At 40.8% G+C, this 14,756-nt stretch overlaps 1 protein-coding gene across 4 annotated transcripts in view; it reads right to left on the bottom strand.

Annotated features, from left to right (window-relative positions):
* The window catches only part of cdh23 (cadherin-related 23), a 195,517-nt gene that overhangs the window by 52,225 nt on the left and 128,536 nt on the right, over positions 1-14,756 (bottom strand). For all 4 annotated transcript variants that reach the window (XM_032552273.1, XM_032552272.1, XM_032552270.1 and 1 more), the window contains exons 22-27: positions 11,790-11,973; positions 10,831-10,976; positions 10,489-10,708; positions 8,637-8,789; positions 8,327-8,440; positions 6,540-6,688 (exon numbers count right to left, since the gene is read on the bottom strand). In XM_032552273.1, the coding sequence (XP_032408164.1) occupies positions 6,540-6,688; positions 8,327-8,440; positions 8,637-8,789; positions 10,489-10,708; positions 10,831-10,976; positions 11,790-11,973 (966 nt within the window). The remainder of the gene's footprint in view (positions 1-6,539; positions 6,689-8,326; positions 8,441-8,636; positions 8,790-10,488; positions 10,709-10,830; positions 10,977-11,789; positions 11,974-14,756) is intronic.

Raw genomic sequence — 14,756 nt, 5'->3', positions numbered from 1 at the left:
ATCCTCCGGCTGTCACCGACTCTCTGGATGAGGCTTCAAATTTAGCAGAATGCAGAAACCTGAATATAAATTTTACAGAAGGCTTCACAAAACCATTCAGCCCAACAATACAACACTTTATAGAAAGAGTTCCTGCAGTGTGTTAGCTTCTGGCTGGGGAACCCCTCTGAAGAACGCTGCAAAATATGGACAGTAGCATCAACGTTTAGAATGTTTTTTCTAACTTTTAGTCACTAGTCAATCGTTACTACATCGGTTTCGCATAAATGCGTCAAAACTTCTGATTTTAGTTGGAAACCAGTCCTTAAGAGTTTTTACAGCAGTGTCCTCCATATCGTTATTATCAAACATCTCAGTGACAAAGCAGCTTGTTCATGACAAATAACATTTCAATAAATTATTTCAACTAATATTTCATAATAACAATTGAAAACAGTTTAGACTAAAAATTATCATTAAAAAACAAATTAGAATCAGATTTGTGATTTTCCTCCAGCTGTCTGAGACCGCCCTAACACTTCCTGGTGGACCGCCAACAGGTCAGCGGCCCCCACTTTGAGAAACACAGATTTATGTAACCATTTTTATAATCTACAGTTAAAGACTTGCCCTGCTGCGTTGTGGTGGGAAGGTTTTAATCTTTTTGTACCATGCTAGAGTTTTGCTGTTTCCCCAACATCAATTGTGGGAAATTTTATTTTGGCCAATCAGAGTAAAGTTAAATACAAATGCAGGCCACACTTTTCAGATTTTTGTTGGTAAAATAATAATAAATAACATTTTAAAAACAAAATATATTGATGTTTGTGATTATAACCTCCCAAAATTAGGAGCAGTTGATGGAATATGGGCATTTTCTCAGGTTACTGTATGAATGTATGGAGGTTTGAGCAGAAACCGGCGCTGTGAGACGTCTGCCTCTGCCTGTGTGTCCTCCTTTGCTCTCTCACTCTGCCTGTATGTAGAGGGGCCCAACTTCAGTCTCATTAGCTTTATAAAGGGACGTGGAGAGGAGCGGAGAAAGAGGAGTCGAGGGAGGAAGAGGAGGAGGAGGACGACACTGGGGGGTCAGACTGCTGAGTGATGAATAGAGTGTTACACAGCGGAGTGAACCACTCTGGCCCTACAACAGGGGCCACAGAGAGCAAGAACATGTTGCGCACGTCGTTTTAAATGTGATCTTGTGAAGCATGAAAAGAGAAATTATTCACAAAACCTTTGACTAAAATACATTGCCTTGCCTTTAGCTCCTTTCCGCTGGAACAGCAGAAAAATGGACATTTTATTGTGCTGCACACATTTTGCCCCCTTTTCTTTGCTGTTCCCTGTTTTCCTCCCCATCGCTTCCCCACTCCGTTTCTGGGAAAGCAGCACTTTAAGGCAGAAAAACAACTACTATGTGGATTCACAAAGAACAGGTTCTACCACAGTTACTGGAAGCCAGAAAGGTGCTGCACTAAAGAGATTCAGACGGAGTGAGTATGTTTTCTACCAGCCATTCATTTTATATTAATGACACTTCTTCCTAAAAGAAAGTTTTTTATTATTCCACTTAACAGAACTGAACTAGGAAAGTTGAAACTAGCAAAGGGTTTGTTAAGCATCCTGCAGCCTGGGCCGAGTGTGAACAGACTGAAACAGGAATGAGGCTCAGAGCTGCTGCAGTTTTCTGACATGTGGCTGAGAATGTGGACAGAGAGCAGAGAGATTTGGCTTTACATGAAAAATAATTAGAAATATTAGAATCCACAAAGTCACAATCATTCACCCACTCATTAACACATCCACTTATTGGTTCAAGATAAAAAAAATTACAAATAAATAGAATACAAAAGAGTAAAACTAAGCCAAAAAAGAAAAGACTGTAAAAGAAGAAAAGCTTTGTCACTATGAAGAACTTTAAAGATACGCATCAATATTTCAGACTTTTCCAAACTTAAACTTCTGAAGTCATCAAGTTATTTTTATCTTTAAAGATTATATACAGACCTTTTTTAAAAAAATTATGACAACATTTCTGACAGAGAGCAGGATTTATTAAACCTGCAAAAAGCACAAACTGTGGGTAAGGATGGATGGATGAATGGATGGATGGATGGATGGATGGATGGATGGATGGATGGATGGATGGATGGATCAGATTCAGATTGATGGATGGAACATCAATAATTGATAGGAAATTTTCTCCAAACATAAATATTTTCCATCCTCTTAGATCCCAGACGTGGGAATTCAAATAAATGCAATTCCAGTTTTCCAGCCTTAGCAAGAACCCTGAAACAGTTCAACTTTAATGTTGGTGAACATGTGCAGAAATGAAGGAGGTTGATCATAGCTGAGCAGTGAGATGTCAGGAGTGGTCCAAAGAGAACTACAGGAGCTGCCAAGGTTCAAACCACCAGAATGTGGTGGCTGCGGTACCTGAAGGTGAGACAGAAAGTTGGTTCTCCAGTCCGGTGTGTGACTGCGTGTGTAAATGTGTGTGTGAATGCGATGTGCATGGAGGCGCTGACTAATGAACTGATGCTCTAACGCACGTGTCAAACTCAAGGCCCGCGGGCCACATGTGGCCCGCTACGTCATTTTATGTGGCCCTCTCCCCCCTACCACCGTTTTACAGCCCCATTGATTGACTTAAAATAGGTTTTGAGCACGAATTGACTACAAACTACATATCCCATAATGCCTTCCGATTCTTACCAACCAACATTACGGCTTCTCGCCACTAGAGTGCAGCAGAGTCACCTCAAGCTGATTATTAATTTTCCCAGCGAATAAAACTGAAACATCGACAAGCTAACAAGCTAAAGAGCGAAGTCCCGTGATGTTTCAATCGAGGACTTTTACCGTCTACTGCCCCCTGATTTGATGCCACAGCTTCGACTCCATGCAGCTCCTGTGTTTTGTCCACGTTTGGAAGCACCTATCTGTGCGAACAGATGTTTTCAATAATGACTTTAAACAAGACCAAGCACAGATCGCGCATTACTGACGAAAACCTACACGCCGTTTTGCGGATTGCCACAGAATAGAACTAAAACCAGACATCGACGAACTGACCAGGGGAAAACGGTGCCAGACATCCGGCCAGAAAACATTGGTAAGCACGAACAAACTACATTTAAATAGAATGAATGTAAAACCAAAACTCAGTATACTGGAATATGCATATAGTTTATTGATTTTGCTTGTGTTTTGTTTATTTACAGAACACAACACAATGAGGATGTGTGTGAGTTGGTGACAGGGTGAAGAGGGATCAGCGTTGTGTTCAAGGACAGGCAACGTCACCTCATTGTTTTGTTCTTATGTGAAATGCATGTTCGTTGTGTAATAAATAACGAAAAAGTTTTGTGAATGAAGTTGAGAGTTAATATCAAAACTTGTTTTTTATTATTTCTCTGCTTATCTTCAAAGCAGACAAAGATTAATTTTCCCAGCGAATAAAACTGAAACATCGACAAGCTAACGAGCTAAAGAGCGAAGTTTAGCTGAGCAGTTTAAAAATACTGAGCATATTTTTAAACTGCTCAGTTTAAAAATACTGTAATTTTTAAACTGAGCAGTAATTTTACATCCATGCAAACTCAAATGTAATATTTAAAACTTGAATACATAAAATCAGTTATTTAACAATATGAGGTGTTGTTTAATTTATTTTTAACATTGTATTTTCATACATTTATGCTAGGGTTGCCCAAGTCTAGTTTTTCAGACCTATCACTGCAACTTTAGATGCGTTCTTTCTCTAACACACCTGGATCATTGACTCATTCATAGGCCTCTACAGAACTGAGTTGCTGCTAATGAGGGAAGTCAACTTTTTGTCTGGGGTATGTTTTAGCAGGGACACATCTAAAAGTTGCCGTCTGGAGGACTGCACTTGGGCATTCCTGATTTATACCGTCAATGTGGCCCATTGAGGGTGGCCAATATGCTGAAGTGGCCCTTGGTGAAATTGAGTTTGACACCCCTGCTCTAACGAGTCATCCTGCTCCACTGGCCTTTTCACAGCTTTCCTGGCATTTGGTCTTAAAAATAATTTCACGTCCCAATGTGTTTCCCTTAAACCGATAAGCCATGCTTTGTCTCCGCTGAATTAAGGATGATGACATTTACAAATGTTACCGTGCTGAAGATGGGGGCGCGCTGAATGAGGGGGGAGGCGAAGGAAGAGTTGGTGGCTGCTTTGCATTTTACAAGGGGCGTTTTAATAAACCCAATTTGTTTTACATTGAAGAAAGCCTGTCAACCATTGACTGTTTTGTAGTCCTTGATTTAATAGCTACATAATTGCTGCAAATGCCAAACACTCGCTGCGTCTACACGTGCATGCAGTTATTTCTATGCGTTATTGTGTGTATGTATATTGTAGGCCCTTGGTTGTATGATTTTAATATAGAAAATAAACCCTCAAATGAACCTCCATTAGCTTCATAAGGCTTGACTGGCCAAGTCCGGAGCTGAAATGGCATTTTGATGCAGTGTAATAGCTTTCATATCCGCTTTCCACATTCTGTCTGGTAGCAACCACGAATTTCAATGTGCAACACAAAAAAAAGTTAAAATCATAAAAAATATGGCAGAAACTTGTTGTAAGTCAATAATAAGTCAATATTTGCTCAAAGTTTTGGAGTGTGTCTCTAACAGCTTTGAACGTCTAGAGGCTGAAAAGTTTGTCTGTTCTTTGCAAAACAACTCAACTATGTTTAGTCACGTCACAAACTCTCATTTAAATTCATGTCCAGGCTTTGACTAGGCCTTTCTAAGGCTACATTCACGCAGCAGGCAAATAAAACTCAAATCCGTCTTTTTCCCTGCAGTCTGATCAGCCCGGTTCTGATCTTTCACCCCCAAAAACCTGATCTATAACTTCCATATGTGGAACTAATTCAGATATTTATCTTATTGCTTTCAAAGTGTCTGCAGTCTGAAGGCTCATGTCACATTTGATCCGACTTTTATGTCGTTGACTGGAGACATTTGTCATAATTCTGCATTAGAAGAAATCAGATGCATTAATTCAGGACATAATGGCTGAAAATTATAATTATGAACTTATGAAGGAAGTTTGAAGGAGCTCATTGCATCCCAATCCCACCACTGTTAGCTGTAACTCCACATCCAAACAGAATTCACTACAGACAATGAAGTCATGATCCACAAAAAGACGTTTCTAATAGTGATTAAAAAAAAACAAGGAGAAAATAAACTTGCTCATAATTTTTTTTTAAACATTGATCCATACTATGTAACAATGTTTTTCTCCATCCAGGGCAGAGACAACATGAACACCACCGACCCAGACTCCAACATCACCTCCACCTCTCCTGGTGGGAACATCACTGCCTCCATCCTGTCAGCCACCACCACCTCCTCTCCCTCCGTCCTGCAGCCTCCGTCTCATCCCTCAGATACGCATGACCCAGAGTTCACCATCATGGTGGTGCTGGGTCTGTCCCTGCTGCTGGCCGGCCTGGCGGCCTTCCTGGCGGTGTACAGGCGCTCGGAGACGACCTCGGAGGGCGACCTGGAGAGGAGCTGCGCCCCGGGGGAGAGACTGACCCGCGGCAGAGGCTTGTCCTCTGAGCCACAGTTAAAGACGTGGAGGAGACTGGGATCATACCGCCGCTCTTACAACCTGTCCTTCAGGCGACCGCCTTACCGCCGGCCGCACCAGCGCGACAGGACGCGTGTGACCCGGCCTGTCGCCTCGGAGACGCCGCAGCCAGACCCCAACATGGAGCCCCACATCACTACGCCCTGTCTGCTCGACTACGTCACTGAAATCTGACTGACCGTCCCCGACTGATCACTGATTAGATAAAAGCAGCTTTTGAAGCTGTTGCTTGAAATTTCTTTGATGTTTTTGTTATAAAATTCTCTAAGACGAGCGACAACGAGGCGTGATGCAGAACACTGGAAAAAAACTTTATTAGGGACTCAAACAGCCGTTGGGAAAACTGGATGTTTTCAACACATTTCTGAGCCACACTGACCAAACTCAGTCTGATCTTGATGTAAAATAGTATAAAAATAATAATAAAATCATCTCAGATGGTTTGGCTGGAATTGATCTGCATCATTTTCCAAAACCAGGAACAGCAACACCTTCTACAACGCGACTGAGAGAGAAATGCTTGTTCAAAATGATAACGTGTTTCTAACAAAGTAACTAATTAATCGAATGCAGCTATATTATATCAGAATAAATCCAATGGTGACACATTCAATTTTAGGCCTTCAGAGAACAATCAGGCCCACAGCATCACAGAACCTCCACTGTACACAATTAGTAACAAACTGGACTCTGTTTTTATACATGTGGCGTCTTGGCTCTGCAATAAAAGATAAATTCACTTTTAAAGTTTTTTTTACCCGTCTTTACCAAAGGTATTGATCATTTTAGAAAGAACTAGAAAAACAGAAGCAATTTCAAATTGGCCAAAATACCAGACCTTCATAAATGACTCAGTAAATGTGAAGCAAACTGAGCCTTGAATTTGTTAAAGTGCTGTTAGCGTCCAGGCACGCCCCACCTGAAGGATGCTGGTTCCGATGGGCACGGTTTCCAGAATGCTGGTCTCATAGCTGTTTTGGAGGAAGATGGGCCGGTTGTCGTTGACGTCCTGAACCTCCACAGACACGGTGGCCGTTCCCGTCCTTCGGCTGTCTGCCGGACCGTTGTCTGAATGACAAAAACACCAAAAACATTCAGAAAACGTTCACTATATATCAGCACACCCTAAACTGCTGCAGTGTTTAGATCCAGTTTGATTATTATTGTTAAATCTAATCAAATAAACCTTGAGTAAAGCACATTAAATCACTCACCGCCTCTACTGCTGCTAATTGCTGCTATTGTCCCTTTCATTCACAGATCCATGCAGAAAATCTTCTAACATATTTTGCCATTTCAAAACCATTTTAGAATTTTTCATAATGGAATGAATTATGACTGAAACAATGGTCGCCCTTTATTCCCTTCTTTTCCACCGTCCTGTAAATCAGAGCAGCTGTAACTCTCTTGTCTTGCATTATTTCACATTGTCTCTGCTCGACTCTCCGGTGCCTCCAGCAGGTAAGCTGCCCTGATTCAATGCTCCTGACAAAATGGAAAACCTCAGAGATGTTTTTCAAACAGGAACAAAAGCTGTTGAGCAAGAGTCTGAAATCACCACAAGCAGCGGTTTCCCATCATATGTTCAGAAACAAGAAACACAGAAAAAGGAACTTTTATTTATAAGAGAACTGCTGAAAACAACCTGACAAACATTTACAGTACCATGCAAAAGTAGTCATCAACTATTATCCACATAATCAACTCAAACTTTAAAATATTCTAGAGCATAAATGTGAATGAGAAGAAATGAAGAATGGGTTTGACATCATGCCTCTGGAGGAGCTGCAGATGTCCACAGCTCAGCTCTTAGTCTGTTCCAAATATCTGGGCTCTGTGTCTGAGCTGCATTTCGCCCCGGTGGCGGCAGCATCATGTCTCCTTTCAGCAGCAGTGATGAAGTCAGTTTGATTTGAAAAGAGCTAAATAAAGATCAAACTGAATCTCCAAGCAGAGCTGCATGGAATGGTTACATCAAAATGACTGTGTCAGAATGGCCTAGTTAAAGTCTGGACACGGATGTCATTTGTCATCTGATTTTGTGCGACCCTCTGGCCCCGATTCAGGAATAAATTAGGACAAAACTGAGATTTTCAAATTAACATCTACTTACAAAAATGTCAGATGAAACTCAAAGTTATAATCTTTTCCAAGTTTTCTGCTGTCCTTCTGTTGTCATGGTAACTAGGACCACATCTCCTCACTGGCATCCTCTAAAGTAAACCTTGGTTCACCCAAATCTGTAAGCTGCTGCATTAAAACTTTTTGACTACAGCAAGTGTTTTCAAATAAAACCTGACCTACATTCTGTTTTCACTGATAATAAACAAAATATTTTTTCTAATAAGCAGACTGAATGCCTTTTACTTAACAAGGAAAATGTGCAAAAAATATTTGAAGTTCCTACAAAAAATATTTTATTGGTTTAATTAAAATAGTTCATGTTCAGTTTATTGTTTCATAGGTAAAAATGCAACATTTTGGTGATTTTGGCTCACATGACAAATATATCTATAAAAGAGTCAGTGGGGCTGAATCTAAACACAAGCCACACTTTTCAGATTTTTTATTTTCAAATCATCATTTTCTTTCCATTTCAAAACGATGTGATGCTTTCTGCTGGTCTAAACAAAACAGTTGAAGACATGGAGACTTTTGCAAACAGAACATTTATTTCAGACGGAAGGATGTAAACTTTTGACCCACCTATCGCCTCGATGACCAGAGTGTAAGCCGCCTGAGTCTCTCTGTCCAAGCCCACCACAGTCCTCACAATGCCGTCTCGGAAACCGACGCTGAATTTACCGTCTTGATTCCCTCCTGCAAAAAAAACAAAACAGAATTCCAGACTAAATACAGCAACAAAGCCACCGCATTTATTTAGAAGAGATCAACAAACTTCCACAGACATGGATGAATGGAAGTACTGAAGCTTCACGCTACAATGCATTAGTTCATAGAAATGTACAACATGTAACCCGCAAACACAAAACATGTACCCGCTGTGACCTCTGACCTGTGATGAAGTAGCTAAGCTCTGCGTTGAGACCAGCGTCTTTGTCAAAGCAGACGAGTCGAGCAACAACGTAGTCTCTGGGGACGTTCTCCATCAGGGAGACATTGTATAGTCTGGGGCTGAAGGTGGGCGTCTCATCATTTACATCCAGAACTGACCAACACACACCAACACACACAGACAGAGACACACCAGCACACAGATAGATGTACATGAGGACAAGTAATGCAGCAGAGTACAGCTAAAGTAGCTAATGTTAACTGGGTTCACTGGAAATGAGTTTGTCTGTTTAAAGTAAACCTAGTTTTAAATGGAATAAAACTCCTTTGTCATTTATAACCTCCTAACTGTCATGGTGACACTGGTGTCTTTGACATTTAAACATTTTGGAGGCGACAGTTGAAGCTTAAGAGGGAAAATTAACAGCTTAGTAGGTGCAGAAAAGCAGGAGTTTTGGTAGTTTGTTAATGCCAAGGTGGAAAGAGATGAATGATCTTAAAGAAGCAAATGTTGCTGCGCATCAATCTGGCAAGGGTGGTAAGGTGCAGGCAGCCTCCCTATTTCATATCTAAGCATGGTGATTTTTGTTCTTTATTTTAAACAGTAACACATCATTTTATCTGTAGTCAAATATTTTTAAATGTAAAGATAAATTGTCAGAGAATCTTTATATATCCCAATGAATTATTCAATAATATAAACTGAAAGGCTTGCATTAAACTCATCTCATTTATGTTGTTTCTGATCCTCTGTCAGATTATAGTCCCTGAGAAAACCCAAGTTACTCTAAATGACCTGGTAGTTGTAAATATTTACAAGAAAATCACATTTTCCTGCAGCAGAACCTCGAAAATTTATTCAGTTTGTCAAATCAGACACCAAACGTCATAAAATCCTCAGCTGGTCAGTCCAGAGTCCTGATTTATACCCAACAGGAAGCTGAGGATGAAAAGACCAAAACTGAATAAGTACAAAATAGCAAAGGGCTGAAATGACTTTAACTTGTTATGTCAAAATAGGAAGTGCATCTTTTTAAGAGGGGACATTTCTTTATCACTAATGAACATTTAAAACAGCTGAAAGTTCTCCAAGTAGTGGGAACTCTGGAAAATGTACCCAAGACCAAACCATGCAAAGTTCAGTGAAACTGCAAAAAAAAAAAAAAATAACTCCACACACACACAGGCCTCAGATAGGCTCAAATTCTGGACAATGCAATATAATAATATAATAATGGTTTCTTATAAGAGTTGGAAGCAAAAACATAAATGTTCAGCACTACATAGTTTTCTATTTTTGCTCCTAAAGGAACCACAATACGTTTAAAACGATGTTCATTAAAGATGGGACCGAGGTAGAGAAGTTTATCAGTCAAATGTGAAACCACGAGTCTGCGGCCGAAGTTTGGCTGAAACTGGATCACACAAATAACCAGCTTATGCTGCATAAAGAAAATGATGCAAAAATTCTGCACAATGATATGAAAGACCGAAAAAATCATACAGAAAGAATTAAATATCTGATGGGATGTTTTTAGTTTTTCACACAAACTGTCTCTGTTTTTGCTTCATCTAGCATCTGGATTACAGTTGTGAGTTTTTGTATATTTGAGACTAAACCTGTAAAAGACAAAACAATTCTTATTATGTGAATGAAGCTGTACTGCATTTTCATTCCCCTCATCTCATCTGCATTTATAAAACCCACCAGGAGGTGGCAGCATATTCCTCAGTAGCTTCCTGAGATGCATGAAGCTCACCATCTGCCATAATTAATTAAGTCAGCACAATAAAAACGGTTCAGTCAGCAGGTTTGGAAGTTTCTCAAGCAGAGAGAGCCAATCAAAAGTCACCTGAAACAGTGAGCGTTGAAGTGGAGGTCCGAGGAAACTCCCCGGCGTCGTGTGCGATGATCCTCAGCTGATACTGGCCGATCTGTTCCCGGTCCAGCACCGCCGTGGAGGTGAGAACGCCGGTGGAGGTGTTGAGGTAGAAGTCAAGGCGGGGCACACATAACTGCAGCGCCATCGTAATGCGGCCATTCGCATCCTTATCTGGGTCCACTACCTGCACCTATAGCAGGAAAAAATTATATTACTTTCATAAACTTCAGATAGACAAGCTATAAAGATATAAAAACCATCCATATATTTGTGCATTATGCCTTTATACATGAAAACTTAAATTAGTTTTACCCTAAAAAACGAGTTTCCAATAGGAAGTCCCTCTGGCACTTCTGCAACAGACGGCAGGTTAAGGAAGGTCGGGTCGTTATCGTTCAGATCCAGCAGGTTGACAGACACCGTGGTGCTGGCCGACGTACGCAGTGGAGGTGTGCCACCTGCAGAGGGCGCCAGAAGGGCACATAAGGACAAAACACACATACACACACACACACACACACACACACACACACATTACAACATAAGAGTTCATGTCCTGGTCCGTAGAGTCCACCGACAGAACAGCATGGAGGATGAATTACAGCAGTTTGTTTCCAGGTTGCTTTGATAAGTTAGACCAGTGGTGTCCAAACTTTTTACCACAAAGGTAAAAACTAAATCTTTCTATAGATAACATTTTTTTTGTATTTTTATCTTCTCAATTTGAACTTAAACACAACATATTTTTGTAAAAAGGTGATTTGTGGAATCAAAAACGTATTTCACAAATGTTTTATTATAAGGTACACATAATTTCCAATATTTATTGATTTTATTTTGTTTTTGTGCTATAAAACGTTTTACAGACTTTTCCCAGCAACAGGAATGGGATCATGGACACTCTTCTAAAGCTTTTGCTGTATTAGTCAATGGAAAAGTTTACTTTCAAGTTTATGGTTATATTTACTGAAATATTAAGATGGATACAGAAACCTGGCTAATAAATGAGAAATCAGTTTTGATGTACCTAATGTGTTTTCATTCAGACTTTATTTGTCAGTGAAAATGTTATCCTAAAAGGTAGAGTTTGCTAGAAAGAAAGATTTGCTCCATTCCAGAATTATCAGGGGCCACACAAAATGATTTGGAGGACCAGAAGCGGCCCTCCAAATTGGCTGCAATTTGGAACCCCCTGAGTTAGGCACATTTATAGAGCAGAAGGTACACATGTGCAAACTGCAAACATACAGAGATGTAAGGAAAGTACTCACGGTCGGCAGCAGACACAATGATGGTCCTCATCAGCTCCGTGTCTCTGGTGCTTTCCCGGTCCAGAGTGACGCCGCTGGTCCGGATCTTCCCGGTTCTGCTGTCGATGGTGTAGAAGGGGTTTGCAGGACTGATGCTGTACACCACTGTCCCGTTTTCTCCATTATCTGGGTCCACTGCCAACACCTTTAGTGTGGGGAAAGAGCAAAAGGTAGATGAAGCTTTTTGAACAGGAATGATTTATGACAAGAAAATGGAAGGAGAGAAAAAAGAGGAAACAAAGCAAACAAACCACAGGAGTCAGAGAAACTGAAAGAGTATTGATAAAACAGCATCCAGTCTGCTGTGCATCTTCACATAAAGCCTCATTACCAACCAGACCTTCACATTTTGTCCCATTTCAGCCACAAACTTCCTGTTGGTATGCCACTAATACAATTCAGCAAAGTGCTGAATACTTGTGAAGCAGAAGGAAAATGACTTGAATGGTTTTCAAACTTTTTAGAAATAAGAAACTGAAGGCTTTAGCTTGTTGCCCACTGAGTCAACACCTTTAAGTCCAGTTACAGTCAGAAGTTTGATTGGGAACCAAAACTGCAACATTTGTTCTATTTTCAGTTGGTGTTGTTCTTTTTCACACGGCACCGTGTCAAACAAACCAAATCCTTTGAAAATCTGTTTTCCTCCTTACCTGTGGGGGCGCTGCACCAAGAACAACTGAACTAAATGACATGAAAACCTCTGAAGAAGACACTGAGCACATTTTATTTTATTTTTTAAATGGAGTGGTGTCAGATTTTAGCATTTGGAGAATTTCTCTTTTGTCTTTAGCTGAAGACCACGAACTAGCTAGCGCTAGACACACTTGTTTCTTTTGGTTGTACTTACCCAGAATGCCATGGGTAATACAACCTTACTGAGCAGCTTTTAGAGACCACTCCAAAAACTCTTCCTGCATTTGGAGCCATCTCCAGTCTCCGTAGGAGCTCAAACCGCAGCAGAGGTCACTTCACCCAGGCTGAGTTTAGGTCCTAACCAAAAATTGAGAACTCTGGTCTTCTTTGCCTTTAAGACAGGGGACTCAAACTCCAGTCCTCGAGGGCCGCAGTCCTGCAACTTTTAGATCTGCTGCACCACACCTGAATAGAATAATTAGGTCATTAGCAAGGCTCTGGAGAACTGGTCTACACAAGGAGGAGGTAATTAAGCCATTTAATTCCAGTGCTTTGTACCTGTGGCATATCTAAAAACTGTAGGTCTGGGGCCCTCGAGGACTGGAGTTTGAGACCCTTGCTTTAAGAGGACCAGAGGTCACAATTTTTGGTCTGCTTCAGAGTTCAACTGCGCATTCACACCTCCCCAAACTAACCGAACTTTCCAGACGAACTACTTTCCAAACACTTCAGATGTCTCATCTTCGCAATTGTACATGATTAAGTTGAGGTACAACACACAATCCCACAAAATGCATGGATGTCTGTGGTTGTGATATGAAAGTTCATTTCCTAGGCACTGCAACTTCCAGATGCTGTAACTCATCCAGCTAAAAGAAAAGTGGCTGCAGTTTTTTTCTGACATGCGATTGTGATGGATGATCCGAGTGAAGAGCCTGAAGCCGAGCTAAAACACTGGCTGATTTTTAAAGAGCCGATCAATTATTCAGAGTGCTGACTAAAATTGCTGGAAAATGGTTAATTGGTCATTAGAGGAACAAAGGCTTTTGTGAGCGTTTAATTATTAAGACGACATGTTAGGCTGGCATCTCTGAGACTCATTGATTAGCAAATACAAGGAAGGTGAAAAAAATAGTGGAGAAATGTCTGGATGAGGCCCGTTCAAGTAATCGATACCTGTCTGAGCAAAAACATTCAGAGATTGTGAGCAAATTTACATTTGACCAGCTGATCAAAGCTGGTTCTGGTGGGAGAGGGAAGGAGAACGGGTTTAGTAGTAGATGTTGGAGCTGAATGTAAGAGGCTACAGGCTGATAGTGGGGAGAGGAGAGATTTGAGTGGGTTGATCCTTGGACTGGGCACAGCCGCCAAATTCATCGGCTCACTGGACACCTCCACAAGGAATCAGCAGGTGGCTTCCAGTCGCCATAGAAACACTGGATGGACTACACTGGGGCCAATTACTGAACTGTGAGCCTGGATGGTCAAATTCATTGAAAAGTGTACAGAGGGGCAATAGTGTCTGTCCACTGAGGGCAGACATTCACATAGAGTATGCATTGCATCGCTGGATGCACCGTGAATGAAGTCAACTGAGGAACAGATCCAACACAGTGGAAAAAGTAGCAACGTTTTGGCGGAGAGGAGTCCGTTGCCTTCATTTGATTTTCCACAACTCTTCTTCGTTTCACACTCTGCTCTGCAAGACGGCTCCTCGCCTCCTCTTCTGCCTGGAAGCTGAATTGTTTGTTATGCATATAACTACAGGCTACACTTTAATTAGCAATCAGACTCCTTTAATTACACTCAGTGACGCCTCCTTAATTAATGGACAATCAGGACTTAATTACAAACAACACACTGCCAAAGACACCAACAGGACAGGGAGAGAGTTTGGGGTAATAGCGGAGTTCACTCGACCTAAACTCCTCCGGATATTAGTCTATCAGTACGGGAAGCCGACGCCTCCCTCCTTCCTCAATTACAGTAAAACTTCAGCTGAATAAGAGGAATATATTTTTCTTTTCTAATAAGCAGCCATAAATATTTGATCTCACTGTTGTTTTTTTATGTGCAATCCATAGTTGAAAACTTTTAAGATGTTATATAGTGGAGTCCGGATGTTCTGGGGCAGTTATGTTAAAGATTTAGGAAGCCCAGATATACAGCTCTTTTTAAAGAAATGTTTTTATATTGAAGTCTTCCTCCATTTCTGGAAAAGAAATTGATTTTACTGACCTTAAACAATAAAAATGTACATAGTTAGTGCTATGTGCTTCAGCTGAAGTAACTCCA

This window comes from Xiphophorus hellerii, chromosome 22 (assembly GCF_003331165.1).
Source record: "Xiphophorus hellerii strain 12219 chromosome 22, Xiphophorus_hellerii-4.1, whole genome shotgun sequence".
Classification (NCBI taxonomy): Eukaryota; Metazoa; Chordata; class Actinopteri; order Cyprinodontiformes; family Poeciliidae; genus Xiphophorus; species Xiphophorus hellerii.
This window is presented reverse-complemented; position numbering and strand designations above follow the sequence as displayed.